Consider the following 20,549-nt stretch of genomic DNA (forward strand, 5'->3'; position numbering starts at 1 on the left):
TAACAACATAAATGTCTTTAATTTCTTTTTTAAAGTAACATACTGTTAAAAGTTGCAGTTTTACTAATGTAAGGTAGACATGTTAAGTATGTATTTTCTCCAAATGTCTACAATATTTAGAGCATTTAATATTTTGTTGGTATCACTTGATTTAAAGTGGCCCGTTTATCATTTACATTTCATGTTTTTACACTTAATAAAGGCAGAATCTACCGTATGACTGTAAGTGTGATACTTCCTGCAGGTGTGATGGCCTTTTCCACGTGTGAATGAGCCTCCCAGGGCTCACGCGGGGCGCGCGCAGGGGCAGGCTGCACATCCAACCCCGGGATCCCAGAGTTTCTTTTTCTTACTGGACTTTTTGTTTTGGTTCATGTATTAATTTGTCTTAAGATCCAGCCCAAATGTCTGTCAGGAATTTTAAAACTTAAAACTTTGAGTCTCATTGGTAGTGGCCATACATCAAATTAGTAGAATCTTAGGATTGTGAAAATTTCTTCCTACAAGTAAATTTTATGGTTATTTATATTAAAAGGCTACAGTCCGAGTAGCGTTGGAGTAACGTTGCAGCCCGGACTAGCAGAGCTTCAGATCGTTCTAGCGCGCGTTATTGCCGCGGCCGGCCTTTCTCGGCTCTGTTGGGACACCCAGGAGCATGTCAGCCGTCTGGAGCAGAGAGACGGCACAGGCGCTGTGTCCGCAGATAACGAGAGACCCGGGGTGTCGTGAGTGCCCTGGGACTCGCAGCAGAAGTGGCTCTGCCGGATGCCAGCATCAGTTCTGGTCGAAGGAGCTGGCACACGTGGCCGAGAAGCTCGCTGTAGCAGGTGGTTTCTTAAAGCGCGAGCTCTGCGGCAGCAAGCCCACGCCTGACGTCACTGCTGCTCCGGGGTTCGCCTGCCAGGCACACGGGAAACGTGCGTCAGTGTCCGCTCTGGCGGCAGAGTCAGGGCCTCGGGGCCGGCCTGGAAGCAGAGCAGTTAGATGACAGGATTATCTGGGTGGGCCGAAGAGAAAACCAGAGAAAAGGCATTTTGAGGAGGCCCCTCCCCACTGCTGCTGGCTTTGGGGGCGGGGGGGGGGGGGGGTGAGAACCCGGGAATGCGGGTGGCTTCTAGAAGCTGGGAAAAGCAAGGGACCGATTGTCCCCTAGAGCTGACATCTGATGGTAGCCTGGTGAGATGTGTCAGACTTGCAACCTCTGGACGTGTAACACAGGACATCCGTGTGTGTTAAGGCTGCCAAGTCTGCGATCGTGTGTTACACCAGCAACAGAAGACGGACGCGGCCATAATCCTCATCTCTAGAAAACCCCGGGGGATGTGAGGCTGTCCCCAGGTTCTACGTTCGCCTGCCTGAGGTTTGGCTCAGCGCACAGCCCTTACGTGTGGCGGTGGGTGTCACGTAAAGGCGATAGCGCTGTGTCTTCGCAGTGGGCTGGGGGTCAGGGCTGAGGGTCACGCTCCCCAGAGGGGGCAGAGCGCGCCCACCGTGGTACTGCTGGGAAGCCGAGAGCCAAAGGCGGCCGGTTTCTAACGGTGCACGAAGAGGGCGGCGGGCTGTGCACCGCGGTGCAGCCTCCTGTGCCGGGGCTTCGCCTGGCTCGGAGGTCGCCTGCAGGCCTGCGTCTGTGCTGCTTTTCAAGTGTCGCGTCTTCTGAGGACGGCTGGGACCGGCCTCGGCGCTGCTGGGGTGCAGCGGGCCGCGACTACCAGTGATAACTCAAGCCAGCAGGATCACGGAAAAGAAAAGTTAGCCACATCGTCGACGGTTTCAGAAATGAATTCCTCTCCCTTTCCCCCTCCCCACACAGACACACACGCAGTCCCGAGTAAGTGCAAAAGCAGTACGAAGAGTTCATGGGTGCCCTTCGCTCAGCTTCCCTGACCTGACGGTTTACAGGACCTAGAACAATGGGGTGGAGCTGCAAAGGGCAGCTTGCAAAGCGCTCCTGCTGGGCGCGGTGCGGGGTCCAGGAGCAGGGGCGCCCCGGGGGTGAGAGCGGGCTCCAGCCGGGGGAGGGGCCTCTGCGGCGGACCGGGCCCAGGGCCAGGCCACACTTCCAAACTGCCACTCGCGCGTGGCACTGCCCCTTGGCTCTGCCCGCAGCCCCCTTGTGCCCTTCCCCCCGCCCCACCTAAGCTGTCTCACACCACAGCTGAGCGGGAGCAGCCCTGTGTCTGGGCCCGCACCAGGGCGTGCAGGTCGCCGTGCAGGTGTGGGCGGTGGCCCCAGGAGCTTCACCCACGGAAGAGCGGGGTCAGCCTGGCCTACCTAGCACACAGTCCTGCGCACAGTAGGATTCGAGTGTGTGGGAGACAGGAGGGACGGGGGACGGGGGGCCGGCCGCCGGGTGGCCGAGGAGGTTCTGATCTACAGCGCGCACCCCCACCCCCACCCCACGGACCCAGACCCGGCGCCCAGGACGTGCGGGGCCCCTGAGCGCCCGCCCCGCCTGTGTTCAGGAGAAGGTGCGCCACGCGGCTGCCCGCTGCCTCCGTTCCCCAGGCTGACGGCAGGTGGCTCTGCACCCTCGCATTTAGCGCCGGGAAACGCTCCTTGGCTCCTGGCCGCTGTGCCCTTTTCAGCGACGGAAGTGCGGACGGCGCTGGGAGCAGAGAGCAGCGGACGGCTCACTAGCACCGGCATAAAGTGACTCAAGTGCTCCGCGCCCCCCTGGCGCAGCGGAGGTCTCCTGGTCCGACCTGCCTCAGGACACCTGCTGCGCCCCCAGGGTCCCCGGGCTCCCCGGTGTCACCCAGGGAGCCCCTCTCTGATCACTCCACAACCGAGCACACCCCCCCACCCCACGCCCCATCAGTTCCCCACCCAGACGCCGGGCAGACCACCGGCAAGGCAGATCCAACGCAGTCACGCGTCTACGTAGGTCCAGGGTCGGAACTGCGCCCGAGCCCTCGCAGCCTCCTGGCTGCTCCTTACTGGCCAGTCCACGTGGCTGGGCCGGCGCAGGGGCAAAGAGCCGGGTCCCTCCGGCCCGTCCGGCCCTGGGGCCTTGGTGCGCGCCTGCTGCGTGCCCCGCCCCCCTCCAGGCCACTCTGCATCCCTAGGTCCCAGCATTGACTCCAAGTCCCCGAGGTCCCCGTGTCCTTTTTTGATTACTATGAGCCTCCCCAAGCTCCAAGAGAGTTCACCGCCTCGGGATACCCCGGCCCGCGGACAGGGGTGGGAGGGGAACGGTGGTCTTGGCCTTGAGACACCGCCGCCCCAGGCAGGCATGGCCAGAACCCGGGGAGTGGAGGGGAATGGTGCTCCGGTTGGGACCGAGGAGCCCTGTCGAGGAGCCCGTGCCTGGTTTTTAAGGTGTCCGTCGTTCGGCGAACGTCTCAGGAGAGCCAGGGCGTTGGTTGCAGTGCCCGCCTCCCCGGAGCCCCAGCCTACAGCCCCCAGGCAGGGTCCCACAGCGCCGCAATCACCGTCGGGTCGGTCGGGCGCAGCCCTCCCCGGGCTGCGACACCGCTCGCCCCGCACTGTCGGGGCGACTCGCGTGGGTCGGGTCTCCTGGTTGGTGCAGCTTCCTCCTGGTGCCCGGGCGGCAGGTGCTGGCCGGCCCCGCACCCAGCTCGGCGGCGCTCACTGCCGTCCCCCCGCCCCCGCCGGGCCTACGCCACGCGAGGAGCCGCGCTGGGCCGGGCTGGCCGCCTCCCGCCCGCTCCCTCTCCCGCCCCCGGCGCCCAGCGGCTCAGACCTCCGCGGGGCGCACGGCGGGCGGACTCGGCTCCACTCCGCTCGGCAGCGCGCCATGGCCCCGGGCCTGCGCGGCCTCTCGCAGCGCAGCCTCTGGCTGCTCCTGGGTGAGTAGGACCCGTCCCGGCCACCCGACCCCCACCACGCTGTGGCCTCTCACCCACGCGCCCGGGGCTCTCGAGAGGGGGCGGGTGCAGTGAGCGCACCGTGTGCACCCCTCGACCGTGCCCTTTGCTGACCGGTTGTCCGGGTCCGGTGGCTCCGGCTCACGGGAGGTCCCAGGGCACGGGCGGGGGTCCGCGGAGGGCTGCGCCAAGAGCGGCAGCTTGGGGGACCTCGCAGGGGGCGGGGAGTTCCTAAAAGCACGAGGCGCCTTCCCCGGCACCCAGGGAGTGGCCGCTTTTCAGGAGGAAAACCTTGACGTGCAGGCCCCCCGCTCACACCCTTGTGCCCCCGCTGGAGCTGCGGCGACCGCGTGTGGACAAAGTGTGGGAGCAAGCACCGGGCAGACTGGTGTTTGGGAATCAGAGCCACGACCCTTTGTCCCGAGATCAGCGGAAACCGAAAACCTCACTAACCCACAGTAGTTGCCGATTCGCACACAGAACCCCCAGGGTTGTCTGCGGAAGGGGGCCGGCTGACATGGGGGCATTTCCCCAGCTCCTTCTGCTCGCTCGGGAGCGGCTGCGCTTCTGGCTGACGGCCGTTCTAAGAGAGCGCCTTGGGGCGAGCTGGCAGAACGTGCCCCGCTTCCTGTTTGGGACAGATTCTAAGCTGAAACCCAGGGAGGACAAGGCCTGTCAACAGATTTAGAAAAATTTAAAAAGAAAATTGTCACCTTCACTTCCCTGTCCACAGTTTTCATAAAACGCTAAGGAGTCTTTTTAAGTGGCTTTAGCTTTCGGACTCCGTGGATGTAGATACCTCTTAATATGAACTAAAGGGTCACTGACGTGGAAGAACCCAGCGGGCCCGGGAAGACCTTTTCCCCGGAAAGGGTGGTGTGGTAGAAGCACCTGCTGGTACTGCTGAAGGGGTGACCCCCGTGCTATTTTGGCAGCTGGGCAAGCAGCTGGGGGCAGGGTGGCTTGTCCTGGAGGTGGCCCAGACCCTGGCGGCAAGGGGCTGAGGACAGCCCAGGCACCCTGCCATTCTGGGGCTCTCCCTATTCATAAACCTGGCCAAGGGGCGTCGGATCCACAGGAAACCCTCAGCATCAATGCAGTACCATCTGAAAACTGACCTTGCCACTTAAGTGTTTGGGCTGAAGTTATGCGTAAAGCAAAATCTTAAAATAATATTATTCTCTTCTTTTGTGTTAGGATCCGCATGGCTTGACAGGGCACGTACTGTTTTGGTTTCTAAAGACATGAGTGTTTCTCTTTACTTCAGCCCGTCCTTTTTGGTGCTGGTGTTGGTTGCTGTTGTTCGCGTGAACAGACGCTCCCTGTGGCGTGCAGCGGCTGCGCCCTGTGAAGCGTGTGTAAATAAAACAGCGTGTTGTGCGTGCGTGCAAGAAAGGCCTTCCTTGTTTACCAAGAAAGCGAGACAGGTTCTGGTGCAGGTCCAAGCTTCTGTAAACTTGAATTATTCTGAGGGGCCTGGCTAATGTTGCATCTTGGAAAAAATAAACACGACTTTATGAGGTTATTAGTAAATTCCTGTCGTTGGAGCCCAGCAGTAATTAGGAGAATATGGAGCACGCAGTGTTTCCTGCCCGAGCTGTGTCTTCAGCCAGGTCTCCTTGGTGAGGAAGACCTCGCTATCCGGAAGGGCGCGGTGGGATGTTTTTTGAAGTACGCCAGTCTGTCCGTAGGTGCAGGAACTCATCTGTGGTGGTGTTTACAATCAGGCTACTTCTCTTGCTCAATCTGCTTGCTTCCTGCGCGTGGTCGTGAAGGTCTCCCATCTGGGAGGCGTCTTCTCGCTCTGGGCCTGGTGCACACTCTCCTGTTTACAGAAGGCTCGGAGCCCACACGCCTTTCGCGAGCTGTGTGTGTAGCCGCCCAGCCGTTTCTCGTCGGTCAGAAGAGAGGACGCTGCCACACGACGCGGGGGTCCTTCGGTGGGACGGCGCCGTGGCAGGCTCCGCTCCCGTGAGCCTCCTGCCACTCTGGAGGGCTGGCCCAGGGGCACTCCCGTCGCCTGTCCCGGGAAGCGCGCACCTTCCCTGGGGGCCGCGCTGGGGGTGGGGGCTCACTTTCCAGGCTGCTGTAATCTCAGAAAGATCTGACTTTCTGCCTACACGAGGGTCACCGTGGCCCCCGGGACATCACAGGAAGCGGGGTGCGTTGGCCACTTCGGGCTGCCGTGCAGCGTCCGGTCCAAGGCACTTCCAGTCCCGGAGCCCAAATCCAAAGGAGTCTTGTTTGCTAATCAGCTCAGTGTGTGTGTGGACTTTCCCTGCAGGGAGAAGTTTCTGGATTCTTGTCTCCCTTCCACAGCCACATGCCAGTCAGTATGCGTGTGGCTGGTCGCAGGCCAGGGCTGTTGAGAAACGTCCGTGTCCCCAAGGATGTGGTGGTCAGCAGTGCGTCCAGCAAATGTTGACCTCGAACCCTTTCTTCAGGCAAATAGCTCGCTAGGAAAGTCTCTTCCTCCTGGTCCCCCCACCCCACCCCTGCCCTGGTGAAGCATGTCGCAGCTTCTCCTCCATCAAACTGGCGCCCGGGAGGGGTGATGCGAGTGGGGTGCAGCGTCCCCTTCTCCCAGCCAGAACCTCTCTGTCCCTAGGTTCATGTGGGCTCTCCCCTCAATGGACCCTGGCCTGCCACCAGGGCTGCCTCAGGGAGAGCATGGGACGCGGGCTGCACCCTCTGTTCTCTGCCGGGCCGGGCCCGTGAGCCATGGAGGGACAGGGCACCTGCCTGTGACCAGACGGACCTCCCCTGACCCCCGTCAAGCCCCTAGGCTGAGCCCCTGGGGTGCGTGCACTTCTCAACCCCGTGACCCCGCCATGTCTGAGCTGAGTGGGTCCCTCACAGGTCAGTGCCTGGTGGTGGCAGGCACTGACCTCCGTGGGCTCTGAGAAGGGCCTCTGGTTGCCCTGGGGACTCAGGGAAAACCCCGTGAAGGGGGAGATGCTGTGGCCGAGGAGGGCGAGCAGGACCTCAGGGGGGGAAGGGGAGGTGGCCGCGGTGGCCGCTGTGGCTTTAGCATGCACACCGGGCCTGTGCCGCCTGCCTGCCCTGCCCCTTCTTCCCGGTGGGTGAAGAGACCACCACTGTGCTGACCGGACTCTGCCCCATCCCCAGCCACCACTCCCCAGGTGCCCTTGGGCCTCCAACTCCCCCCTCGAGCCCCCAGAGGGGTGCCTCACACCAACACCCCCCCTCAGGGCAGGGCGACCTCGGACTGCGCAAGGCTCCTAGAGAACCGGGAGGGCTCTGTCGGCACCGTGGGGGAGCAAGCACGGAGCACAATGAAGGGGTTGTTGTCCCTGGAAACGCTTTTCTCCCCTAAGATTTTCCATTTCGGTATTTTCTTTGACTTAGAGAGACAGCGCTTCCATCCTTGTTTAAAGCACAGATCCCAGGCGGCTTGTTGGAGCGGGGTCGGCTGGGACGCACTGGCCAAGACCCCACAGGAACCCGGACCCCGGCCAGTGGCCAGCCGGCCTTTCTCTCTTCATTCTCACTAGACCTCGCAGCATCTCCCTTATTCTGCTCCCTGCTGCTCCCCCCCTTCCTTCCCCAGTGTGGGTCCCTGCGGTGGATTCTGTGGGACCAGAGACCAGAGCCCCAGCTGTCCTTGTCTGCCACCTGGCCCACATCCACTCTGCCCTCTGCTCACTGTCCTCCAGTCCCTCAGACATGAGGGACTGGAGGACAGTGATGACCGCCCACCTCCCGGGCCACCCCAGCCACCCCATGCACCACTCTGGGGCCCACCCTGCTCCCCAGGGCTCTGCACCCCACACCCACCAGGCCCACCAGGAAGGGTCCTGAGCCAGACGTCACCTGGGAAGGCAAAAGGCGGCGACAACAAGCAAACCACTGGAGGCTGCGGGGTCGCGTGTCCATAGGGTCCCATGTCCGCAGGGTCGCGTGTCCGCGGGAGTGGAAGCAGCTCCCGGACCCCACAGCACAGCCTGAGACATGAGGGAAACGGCCACTGAGACAGGAACTCGGTGCCCGGGACACCAGGCGACTCGCCCTGCACACGCGTTCACTGCCTCTAGAAGGTTCCGTGGGCAGCGCATAGGGAGAGATAGGGTTGCCTGCTGGCTGGGAAAAGCAGCGGACAAGTGGCCGCTGGGGAAAGCACAGCGCCGTTCCTCCTGGAAGCTGGCCTCGGTCTCCCACACAGCGGGTCACGCAGTGTGGGACCGGGGGAGGGTTCTGGAAGGAAGGCGCCCCGGGCAGCCCCACGCGAAGAGCGGCCCAGCCATGGGGCCGAGGGCCCTGCTCCATGTTAACAAGGCACGTACATGGCTCTGCTTTTGAGGAAGAAAGAGCTGAGGGCGTGGAGGTGGAGGTGGGGCCTGAACCCAAGCCCCAAGAGTTCAGGAAAAGCTTCCAGCCCCCTGGGCTGTGGTGCACAGGCCTGGACTCCGGGCACTTGCCTGGCCGTTGTGACCGAGCGCAGGAGGGCCAGGGGAACACTTTGACCTGAGTCTGGGCCACAGGACCCAGTAGGCAGCGTGCGTTTCTCTCCCAGGGCCAAGGGGAGCCTGCAGGGTATTAAACACATGAGACCAGAGTGTGGCATAAGGGCCCCAGCTCCTTCACAGTGTGGGCTGAGGCGGGAATGGAGGCAGGGACCAGGGCTGGGGGGCTGGGGGGTGAGGGTGGAGGTTTCAGAGAGGAGGAGTGGAGACTCCAGAGAGTTCCAGAGGTGAAAGTGAAGGATGGTTGTGGGACTGGGCCTGGGCCATGAGGAAGTGGCGGTCAAGGTCAGCCAGGCCCCGGGCCCAGGCAGAGCTGGGGCTTCTGGCTAAGACCCAGGGCCCCGGTCAGCTTCAAATTTCAGATCAGTGACAAATTATTTAAGTAGGTCTCGTGAAATACTGAGGACATGCGTATACTAAAAAAGCTGTGTTTTCCCGACGTTCAGATAGAACTGGGCATCTTCTGTGTCTCCTTTTACTGTAAGGCCGGCAGCCCCATCCACAGCAGCCATGCTGGGGTAGACGTCCCCTTGGACACTCAGGGACCATGGCGGGTAGGCGGGTGTCCACACAAGCCCGGGGCGGGGAAGAGAGGTGCGGCCAGGAGCGTTTGGGGCGAGAGCCTGGGGAGGGGGGGGTCCTGGGAGGGTGACCTGCTGGGATTTGAGTGGCAGTTGCATTGACTCATTGATCGATGGGGAGGATGCGCACGGAGAAATAGCCGTCGGCCCCTCCGCCCCTCCACCTTCGTCCACCTGCTGACCGCTTGCTCAGTTTCTGGGAATAGTGTGAGGGTTGGGCTGCTGCCGAGAGTGGATGTGACTGGGATGTTTTCCTACTTGGAGAGGGACCCTTCCCCCATCTGTTTTCTAGCTGGTGGTTGTGGGTAGAAGAAAGCTCCTTTTTTGTACATTTGCTCTGTGGTTGGCCATCTCCCTGTCCCGGGTTCCCACAGAGCTGGCTTCTTGCTCTGTTTTCCTTCTTCCCTCCCCTTGGGTGCCTGCAAGGGCGGCCCAGCCCCCAGCTCCTGCACAGCTCCAGCCAAGGTGGGGGCCCTGCCCCTTCCTCCTGGCTCAGGGCTACAAACCTGAAAGCCCCCCTCATTCTCTTTGGGGCAAGGGGGGCGCCAGATGACAGGGAGAGGCAGGAGGGGCTCTCCAGCTGGCTGGGAGCTCCTCCCTCTGGTCTGGGCCCCTCATTCCCCGGGGGTGGGGGTTTCGTCTCCAGACTCCAGTGGCTTCTCAGCGCCTGGGACACCACACTGTGTGGCAGGAAACACGCAGACACCGACTTCGATGGGCGAGCTGCGGGGATCCGTGTATGAAATCAAGAAAACCCTCTCGCCCTTCTGCGAGGGCGCGGTGTCCCTCAGGGGCACCGGTGAGAGATGGGGCTGAGCCTGCTTGACAGGGCACGCCAGCCCCTCAGGGGTGCAGAGCAAAAGCCACTGGGCCCGTGTTCTCGGGCGACCTCGCGTTCTGGGGGCGCCTCGTGATCCCCGGCCCGTGCGCCTCTGCAGGACTCACCCCTCAGGGGCCTCAGACTTTGGTGAGAGCTGGCTGGGCGACCTCACCCTCTCCCCCCAGGGTGCTGAGGTGAGCGTCCCCGCCCCACACTCAGGGGCTGTGTGACTTCTAGAAGTGGCCTGTGACGGACCCCAAACCTGACCTGCACTCTACCCATTGACACCAATGTGCTTCCAGAAGGAGTGTAGAGGGTGGCTCCTGATAGGGACACAGGTCTCATCAGGAACCACGATGAGGCATGGTGTCACATCATAGGCCCAAACCACTCAGAGCTTCCTAGAAGCCACAGCAGACCCGGAACGTTGGCCGTCGCTGGCCAGGAGTGGGCCGCCTCCCCAGCACATTCGCTCCTTCATTTGTGGTGCTGCCAGACCCCCACACTTACCAGAAGCCTAGGTCTGGGGGAGGCACAGGCTCTGAGGTCCGTGGTCACAGGGCCACGTGCCGTGTGGACGCAGGAGGTGACAGCTCGCCGGATCTTGACGGTTGAGTAGGAGTTTTTACTGGGCACGGAGTTTTTGCTTTTCAGCTCGTCGTTGTCCTGGTTTGGGTTTTCCTTTTTCAGATCAGGCTGAGGAAGACTGAGGGCAACATGTTCAAACCAAGCTCTCGTGACGTCACACTCCCGGCACTCGGTCCTGGGCGGGAGGGCAGCTCCCTGCGGCTGGAAGTGGGTGGCCCTCGCCCAGCTGCCCTGGCGGGCGAGCAGGGAGTGATTCACGGCTGCAGCCGAAACTGCCGAGCAAGGGCTCCCCTGGCTCTCAGGGAGGAAGAGCGCGGAACACAGAGACGATAGTCTGTAAACGACACGTTCGCAACCGTGGACCGTACAGGGGACGGGAGGCAGCCGACAAAGACCATCCACCACGACGGACGTGTCCTCCGCACTGGGCATCCTCGTTAATCAGCTTCATCGCGTGTGACGGACGTAGAACGACTGGACACACTCACGTGTGCGATCCGGAAAGCTCTGACACACGTGCACGCCCGTGTGAACTCAAGCCAGTGCAGATCGGCGCGGTCGGCGCTCAGCACCTGGGGAGGTGTCCTGTGCCCTCTGTCATGGGCCCCTCCGCACCTGTCCCCAACGCCCTCGCCCTTGTCCCCACAGGACCCCGGCTTCGGGGAGGGGGAATTTCTACCAAAGCGCAGTGCCTGAGTGACAGCTTCTTACTTCCGGTCACGCACTTACCAAGGCCGGAGCGAAGTACACGTCATGTCACCGTTGGTTTGCTTGTTGTCACTGGTCACTGTCAGGCACGGGACGAGAGCTGGGGGCTCCAGGGCTGGGTGGGGCGGCCCAGGCCCCGAGTGCCCTGGGACAGGGCCACATGTCGCTGTGACCCCCTCTCTGCCCCGGGGCTGGTGAGTCCTCCTCCTTCTCACGCTGGGAGTGAGCCTGGGCCCAGCCCCCTTGAGTCATTCTAGCTGCCTCGGTTTCCTCGTCTGTGAAGCGTTGGGAACAGGTCGGGTGAGGGTGAAACTGCATGTGAGTGTCGGACCCTGTGCCCAGTGCCACCTCACATTCTGGGGACGAGTGACAGTCCCCACGCGCGAGGGGAGTGCGGTCCTCCTCTGGACCCTCAACCCCGTGGTTGCCACCCCACCCCGCGCCCCTGGGAGGGGCGCCACGGCCTGCGGCCTGCGGGGGTGCTGGACGGCTGGGCGGCTGGACGGCTGGGCAGCTGGCCAGAGGCGACCGTCCCCCACTCTCGTTGCAGTGGGCCACCTCTTCGCGGCCAGCGCCGGCCAGCCCACCGGCCTTGGCGCCCTCCTGCAGGAGCTCTGCCTCGCCCCGTTCCAGGCGGAAATGGAGGCCGTGGGGACGACGCTGTGGTGTGACTGGGACAAGACCATCGAGTGAGTCCCCCGCGTCCCCGGTGGGAGGGACGTGGCTGGGAGGACCTCAGGGCCACAGGGTTTGGGGAGAGGACTCCATTCAGGGCCACATGAGGGCTTCCTCACCACAGCCCAGGGTGATGGGATGTGACCCTAGTGGGGGGCAGATTGGGGGGAGGGAGGGAGGGAGGGGTCGGTGATGGCGGATGGAGGGGGGGACACGGACAGTGAGGGACAGGAGCTCTCATGATGGCCTGGGGCCTCGCACAGGGGTCCCCAAAGTGGCAGAGATGCATGGTCCCGCCGGGGCGGTGTCCAGCCTGAGAGGCCTGTGGCCCATCCAAGTGCAGGCGTCCGGGGACCACAGACAACATGGCCCAGGCGCTGTTGGGGGCCGAGGTGCTGACGGGCACCCCGGTTTGCAGGGATGTCTGTGCTTGGTCCCTGTGGTCAGGCCAGGGCTGTCCTTCCCATCCTGTTCGCAGCTGGCAGCTCCCTGGAGTCACGGGGAGGCTGGCGCTGTGGGCTGGCCCATCGCCACCGCACAGCAGGCAGACAGAACCCTTCCCCTTATGACTCAGTCCTTCTGCCTAAATGCCCCTCTTCCCACCCGTCGGGGTTCATTGCCACCTCCCTGTCCCCTCAGAGGGGACGGGCTCTCAGCCCCCCAGAGCCTGAGCAGAACATGGTATGAAGAGGCCAGTGGGAGGCCTGGGGACAGCAGGGTCCCCGCATTCTTCTCCTTCAAGGTCATATTTTCTAAACTGAAAAATTTGTCTACAGCCCTATCACCCTGAACGCGCCCGATCTCATCTAAACACAAAAACCAGTCCTGGGTGAGAAATAGGAGGTGGGGGGCAATTTGTTAAAAATCGGAACAGCCTGGTCTTCAGGCACACTGGCGTGTGCCTCGGCTGAGTGGCCCATGTTGAAGTGAAAGACTGTCCCTGTCATCCACAGACACGCCCTGGGTCCCGGTCCCCACGTGAGCGATCGTGGGTTTGTGTAGCCGGATTGCAAACCGGTCGCCCAGCTGAAGACAGGGTGACGCTAGGGAGGAGCAGCGGTGACGTTACTAGAAACCGCAGCCACCTCCGCCGGGTTCCGACGGGGCCTGGCGTGCAAACAGGAATAACTGTCACCCAGGCCCAGGTCCCTCCGTCGTCACAGCCGGGTGCTGACGCAGCTGGGAACGGTGGTGCAGCTGAGTGAATTCCTTTTATTCCAGACGGAAAACCGGGCCCTGGCCCGTGTGCCTAAGTGGCCGGGGTGTCACCCTGCAAAGCGAAAGGTCTCCGGTTTTGCGGGTTGCCCCCCATTGGAGCCCAGGCGAGAGAGGCAATGGACCCGTGTTTCTCTCTCTCTCCCCTCCCCTGTCCCCCTCCCCGCTGCTCTCTCTGGAATCAATAAAAGAAAACAGTGTTGAAAAGAAAGTCAAGATAACTGAGGGAGCAAAAGCCCTCCCTCACTCACCAGCGACATGACATGTTACGTGGCGTGTGTTGCATCCCACGACATGTTACATCACATGACAGCTGCTGTGTGGCGTGGCGTGTCAGTGGCATGTGCTACATGACATGTCACATTACATAGTGTATGTTGCATTGCTAGAGCGCCTTCGGCCTGGCTTCGGTGTCCTTGACCTGCACGTCCTTTCGGGGGCGCGTCCTCACTTTCTGGTGTCACAGGGGGAGGGGTGGTGCCAGGCTCATCTGGAGCCCTTCCGGCCCCAACCCCTTCTCCGAGAGGCCCCGGGTCCTTTTCTGGAGGAACAGTGTGTGGAAGACAGATAGATAGATACATAGACAGATAACAGATACAGAGATACAGACACAGATACAAATGTAGACACACACCTATATTCATAGCAGGGATTTAGACGTAACCAAGGAAACCGCGCTGACAGGCAAGGTGAGGATGTAGGTGAATTCCCCTTTAAGCCTGGTGTAGGGAATGAGACCTCTAACATTTATTTCAAGGACTTGGCTCTCGAGTTGGTGGGGTCGGGCAAGTCCGGTGTAGACGCTGCTGCTTGAGGCCGAACTTCTCGACTTGGCCTTAGCTCCTTTGAACGGCCCAGGTGGGGCGCCGCCCCCACCGGCCAAGACTGCCTTCTCTCCCGACAGCCAGCTCACTAGACACCTGGGCCGTGTTCAGCTCAGCGACTGGGGACCACAGCCTGGGCAGGTTGACACAGACAACCCACCAGCACCCTGGGGTTCTGGGTGCCAGGGCCACACTCAAGGGAGGGGCTGCTACCCCTAGTCCCCACCCCCAGCCCCACATGGTCCCTGCTCTTCACCCCATCCCCATCCCTCCCTGCGGGTAACCCACCTCCTCCGTTCCTGCCTTTCCTTCCTCTGTTTGTTTTGTGTGAGCGCGCAGGTGTGCGTCTTTTTCTTACGTGCCCCCCTCCCTAACATGACACGTGTGACCGATGGCAGTGCCTGCTCCTTCACTGGGACCACGGGGAGCACCCCACGCACTTCGCTGCTGAGCCACTTTCATGAACGGGGCAGCCAGGCTTCCCGGGCCTCCCGGTCTAACGGTGGCGGGTGACCTTGGGCACGTGCGTCTTTGTGGTGTTGGCACAGTGTCTTCGGGGCAGGACCTCAACGTGGACGTGGCACACGAGCGTGGGCTTATCCCCACAGCGCCGTGCGTTATCGCTCAGAGATGGAAACTTGTCAAGTGGACACTCTCCAGGGACCTGCCATGGGACCGTGGGCCAGCTCTGCCTTTGCATTTCGAGGTTGGGCACAGTGACCATTAGCCCTGTGGCTGCAGCCCAGTATGGTTCTGGTTTGAATTGGGGTGGGGGGGCCTCTCCAACAGCCCTGGACCGAGACACCGGGCGTGAGTGTGGCTGCAGGTCTACTCCTGAGCCCTTTCTAGTTGGACCATGCGTGGGGTGTCGGACCTGCCCCCGCACCAGGTCCCCACAGGGCGGGGGGGTTCAGCGGGGCAGGCGCCCTCTGCACACGGCCCGGTCCACACGGTCCCAGGGGCTAGCTCGTTCAGCTGCAGCCCTGGCTTGCTAGTGGAGATGGAATGTAATTGAATTTATTAGCTGGGAACACAATCTAATTTGGGGGGCTGTAGAGAACGAGGGAAAATACGGCATCAGGAAGCCTCATTTCCAGACAGCTTCCTGCGGGTGCCGGGCGGAGAGACAGAGCAGAGTGAGGGCGGGGAGAATCTCAGAAATGGGAGCTCAGCTGGACGTGGCTGGTTTTAAGGTGACCGCACATGAGGTTTCCCCCTGAGAAGAGAAGTGCGGGGAGGACTTGGGAGACCAGACGCCCGTCTGCTCCTCCTCTCCTTCCTGCCCAGCTGCAGTCTCTGAGGCACCACCTTGGGCGGGGGAGACATGCCAGAGGCGGCCCAGTCACCAGAGTCAGTGAGCCCCCAAAGAACCCTTTGTCCCATCTGGGACCCCCTTCTCTCTGCCCTAAAGCACCCGGACCTGTAAATGCCAGCGGCATCCGCCTGGGTACACAGTGCTGGTCTCCACGCCCGCTCCCCAGGGGGACGCCGGAAGCCAGGGACAAGGGTGCAGGCCCCCGCTTCCCACACCCCAGGGCACCGGCATCGCTTTTCCTCCAGGTCTCTGTCTTCTGGCCCAGGGAGAGGCCACGGGTGCTTCCCCACACACAGCGGGAACTGAGCACCGGGCCTGCCGGGTGTCTTTTCTCGTCTACTGATCAAGTGCCCGGTTTTGCAGCCTCCTCAGTTTGGGGGTGAAATCGGGCCTCCACGTCAGAATGTGAAAGGCCAGAAGAGGGGCAGCACTAGGCAGATCCCGGCGTGAGTGGGAGGAAGGACAGGCAGGTGGGATGTGTCCCGGTGACAGGGCTCTCTGCCTCCCCTTGGACGCGCTGCTCTTGACCCGCCCCCAACAGCAGGGAGCGGGTGTGTCAGCCTGTGGAGATGGGACTTGGCTGTCCAGGACAGCGGGCCCAGCGAGCTCACCTCGTCACGGGCACCTTCCTGAGACTGACCAGGGGATGGGGCAGGACAGCACGGGGAGGGCAGAAGGCAGTGGTGACGGGGTGTGCCCTGCTGCCCAGCACCCGGCACATCGTGGTTTGTGTGCGGTGAGGTCAGCCTGGTGGGGGACTGGAGCCAGTGCCCCTCCGAAAGCTGGCTTTGCCCTCAGCACTCACCGTGCTCCACAAAGCCCCAGTACCGGGTCTCCGGGGATCCATCCGTCCACGGGCCGACCTCCCCCAAGCCCTGAAGCCCGGGGATACACCTGTCCACTCTGCAGGTGGGGGGCCCTCCAGGGAGTTTGGGCACAGCCAGCCTGCCCCGTGCACACCATGAACACTTGTGCACTGGACACCCTGTGGGACACACCCTGGAACGGCTGAGTCTTCGATCTGAGTTCCCTCTTCCCCCAGCTTCTTGGCCCAGGCGGAACATGGAGAACGCACTTCCTCCTACACACTCCCTTCGGGCAGCAAGGCCAGGGAGTCGGCCTCCCAGTCCCCGGCCGGGTGTGGACAGCCAGCTCCATGGTAGGAGGGCCAGTGCGCGGTCCTGATTTCTCCATCCGGCCTGTTCGGCCACTGCCGGTTTTTTGCTGTTACAAATGATGTTTGTGCTACCCCCTTGCTGCTCTTCTCAACCCCTTTCTCCAAGAGTTCTGGTGCAGGGGTTCCTGCAGCACAAGCCACGGACCTTCCACACTTCCTAGAGGTTTCGCCCCGTCGCCCTTTCAAACAACTACTGATTCATGTCGCCAGAAACCTACAAAGATACTTATTTCTTTCATAGGTCTGTGAGTCGCCAGTTGGTAGAGCTTTCATTTTCACCGGTGTAAATGCCAGTTCCTCTTTGGTCTCGATTTGCCTGCCTCGGGGCGCTTTGTCCTAAGGTGGTGGGCAGCTTGGTTTTTCTCAAGGGCACATTCTCTGCCCGGAACCTTTGCTGCCTCTTGTCTTCTGCCTCATCGGGTGGTGCTCTTCATCCTTCTCGTGCAGACGCTGGAGTACCGTGGAGGGCCGCTGTCTGCCCTTTTGTTCTGGATGTCTCCCCTCCGTGGGTCACCGGAGTCTGTGTGCACGCTGCCTGTCCTTGGTGGCTCAGCCCCTAGGTCATTCGGCCGCCGCCACCCGCCTGCCGCCCGGCTCTCAGGACGGCGGTGTTGGCGCGGTGCCACCTGCTCCACAGACTGGGTTGTTGCAGATCTGGGAGTCACATAGCGGCGATAGCATGTTCCGGCTCCAGTGGGTCGCCCTGGGCTCTGGAGTAACGTTGGTCTCCGGAACTCAGCGGGGAGTTTCGTGAAGACATGAATTAGAGTTTATTTCCTCCCTGCCTCCACCAGCCTAAAGTCCTTGAATAACATTTCCTACCTCCTTGTCTTGCTGTGTTTAACACGTGAACAGAAAGGAACTGAAATAGAAACAGAAACTAAGGCACAGAGTCGATTTCTGTTTCCATTCATTTTTATTTGTGTGCTGGAGCGCGCGCCTCGGCTTTGCAATGTTGCCTACATTTTAGAAGGCCTCCTGCTCTTAGTGGGCTCGTTTCCATTCTATTTCCCATGATACTTGCTTTCTTAGATGTATTGTCTGCCCGCTTTGCCAAAAGAACTGAAGGGCCGTTTTGCCAAATGGCGCGAGGAGTCGAACTGAGATTCTAACCAATGCGGCTCTCATCGCGGATCAGTGCGCCGGAGAGAGGAAGCCCTCCCCGTGGGCAGCCTGGCCCCCGCGTCCTGGGTGACCAGCTGTTACCTTCGAGCGCCTCGGGTTAGCAATCAGTGGAAAAAAGGGCTCCTCCGACCCAGCCTGAGGCCCCACGTGGGCCGCGCCCGGGGTTGGGGGGGCGCTGTGACGTCATCACTGCTCAGCCGCACTGGACCTCCGCTTCCCCGCCTCTAAACGAGTTTAACGGCTTTTGCTTGGTTAGCGGCGCCTGGCTTCCCTTTGTATGACTGTCCTTAATCAGCTTTTAGGGCTGGAGTCACTTTCGCTGAACCGCCTGCGTGGGCTGGATGACCCAGAGTGAAGGGTGGGCATAATTTATGCAGCGTGAGAATTATTCGTTCCCGGAGACTTTCAATGAATTGGTCCCTAAGACCCTCAGATCTAGGTGGCTCCCGGGATGTGTCTCTCCAGCGTCCGCCTCCACGATTGGCTAGTTCTGGCTTTCTGTTTCTTGTGTGATGTTACTATGTCAGCTTCGTTTATTCAGTCTACACCATTTGGATTTCTCAGGAGCAGCCAGGACAGGTGGTATCCCCCTAAATGTGTGATGGCCTGTGTAGTCACGTTGGATCTGTAAGTTTCTCTCCTCCTTTTTTTTTTTTTTGTTGTTGTTGTTGTTTCAATGCGACCTCACCCACCAAAGGGAAATGAGGAGGCCCACCTTCTCACTAAGTGGGCCCAGGCTGGAGAATGGGCCGCCTGTGCCGTGTTAAAATTTTTGGCTTTCACTTTTATCATTTACTTTTCCCTCTTTTTTTCATTAAAAAAAAAAAAACAAAAAACTTGTGTCCTGGCTGGTGTGGCTCAGTAGATTGAGCACCGGCCTGCGATCCAAAAGGTCGCCGGTTGGATTCCCAGTCAGGGCACATGCCTGGGTTTTGGGCCAGATCCCCAGTTGAGCAAGGGGTGAGCAAGAGGCAACCACTCTCTCTCCCTCGTTTCCCCTCTCTCTAAAAATTAATAAAATCTTTTTTTTAATTTGCCTCTTTCCTTCCTGTAGATTCAATATTATTCACCACTTTCTGTAGGTCTTGATATGTCCTTCTTTTAAAAAATTGTATTTTCTTAATAGACAGTTGTCTCCTTGGCTCTCTTTTTAAGACAGTTTTATCCTTAGGTGAGTGTATTTTCCTTCTCACCTGCTTCTGCGTGGCCCTTAACCTCTTCTCTTCACGCAGGCAGAGAGCCAGGCGTGGCCGGTTGGCGCTTCTGCCTTTCTATGGTGCTTTCCTGTGTGATCTGGCGCGTGGCGGCCTTCTGCAAGCGCGCCACGAGCACGTGGCAGTGAGGTGTGTTCGGTTCCTTCCATGGGGCTCCCACCACAACGACCATGGAGTCTGCACTGTTCGGCAGCTCCTTTGGGTGTGTCCAGCTTCTGTGTACTTGACCGTGGAGTGTCAGATTCTTCTCTTCTCATCGTTTTCTTGTCATTTCTATTTTCTTTTTCCAGCCGGTTTTTACATGTATGTTCTGTTCTGTTTGTACAGCATTTAGATTCCGTGTTGTTATGCCGCCCTTATCGACCGTGATTAGCACTAAATTTCTCCTTAATCACATTCCGTCATCCTTGCTGTAAGCTATTCTTTGCTTCCTGTGGACATCGAAATCCCAGTATTTCATTCAACTACTTGAAGCTGATTTACCCCTAACTCCTCTGAGTCCTCCCAGGGAGCGCTGCAGGAGGGCTCTCTCTCAGAAACGTCCTTGCTGGACTTTATCATTTTGTCTGGGGAGGACCGGCCTCGTGACAAGGGAAATCCCATCCGATTTGTGCTTTCTGTTCTTGCTTCAGGCACCCATTTTGGGTCTTGATTTTCCTCTTTCCAACTGATTTTTTTTTCTTTTCTCCCTCCTGGTAAAACATGGTGCGTTTCCCTTTACCTTTTAAACAAAGTTGAAATGTCGACCAAGTCTTTTCACTCAACCAGCCCTGAAGGGTGGGCCACGGATATTCTGCTTCCTGCAGGAAACCACGCATCGGGCCCTCCCTGCCCCCCACCCCCGCCAACTGATTCCAGGTCAAACACCTCCTCTTTCCTGCCCTCGTCTGTTTTGGTTTGTTTTCTTCACTGCCTCCTGGTGACTTGTGTCTGTCACGGCCCTCGGTCCACAGGGCTCTGATCTTTGCAAACAGGCCGTTCGCTCAAGCACGCCTAACCGCTGTGAACGTGGCCGTTCCCTGCGCCCCGCAGCCTAGAACCCGGGCAGACGCTGGAGCAGGCCGTGCAATGAGCGCCATCTCAGAATGCAGACATTTCTCGGGGGCTTCCGGGGGCCTTGGCGCCTGGAGGCAGCTTGGCAGGACGACGACCGGCCGGACAGGCTTCTGTTCTGAGGTTCACGTGGCACTGCCGCATTCTCTGGCTGTTCGTCATGTCCCCAGAGGAGGCCACGGAGATTGCGATTAATTTGTAAATATGACCCCCTCCTTCCGGTGTGGTCACTTGCAGGTTGCTAGAACCAGGGGACCAGGAAGGGACGGTGAAGGCCAGAGGCAGCGGGGACTGGCCCAGACCACTGTGACCGTGTGTGTTGGCGGGGAGGGTCCTGTGGGGGCCGTACGGGCAGCTCTCACGCACACGTCCTCAGACCTGGGCAGCCAGGACCTCGGGGGACGTGGGCTGACGGGCAGCAGTGGTCCTGACTCACCCTCCCCTTTGTCCCTAGCAGGCGGGGTCCCTGCAATGCTTGTCCCTCTGTGTCTCCATCCCCCTGGTGCACCAGGGCCACCCACCTGGGGTCATGGGTGGGCCCTTCTCCTTTGGAAAGTTAGGTAAGGCACCTTGAAGGGGCTTAGCAGCTGCTGGCTAAGGACTTAGTTGCCCCGAGCCAGTGGTGTGGCCGCCGGGTCACCCCTCGTGCTCCAGGGGATGAGCCCCAATGGTGGGTAGAGTCGGCTCCCGACTCCCAGCCCCAGCCCCTCCCCAGCCCCCACCAGCTGTCAGAGCTGCCCCTCGGGAACTGGGCAGGAGACTACCCTGCGTGGCCTTCCGCTCAGGGAGAGGACAGGAGGGGAGTCGTCGGGTGCTACGAAGCCACAGCCACTGTCCCCTCTCCTGGTGGCACAGTGAGCCGCCCGGGGACAGCGTCACCCTGCCCAGAGGTCACCTTTACGAGCTTCAGGCCGCCCACCAGGCCAATGTGGCCTGCGAC

The 20,549-nt window shown here is 60.5% G+C and overlaps 1 protein-coding gene across 1 annotated transcript in view; it reads left to right on the forward strand.

The window, feature by feature from the left end:
* The first annotated feature begins 3,644 nt into the window (after positions 1–3,644).
* The window catches only part of RAMP1 (receptor activity modifying protein 1), a 29,228-nt gene continuing 12,323 nt past the window's right edge, over positions 3,645–20,549 (forward strand). The window contains exons 1-2 of the mRNA XM_024563970.4: positions 3,645–3,812; positions 11,562–11,700. Of these exons, the coding sequence (XP_024419738.2) occupies positions 3,761–3,812; positions 11,562–11,700 (191 nt within the window). The 5' untranslated portion in view covers positions 3,645–3,760. The remainder of the gene's footprint in view (positions 3,813–11,561; positions 11,701–20,549) is intronic.

Source organism: Desmodus rotundus, chromosome 2, assembly GCF_022682495.2.
Source record: "Desmodus rotundus isolate HL8 chromosome 2, HLdesRot8A.1, whole genome shotgun sequence".
Taxonomy (NCBI): domain Eukaryota; kingdom Metazoa; phylum Chordata; class Mammalia; order Chiroptera; family Phyllostomidae; genus Desmodus; species Desmodus rotundus.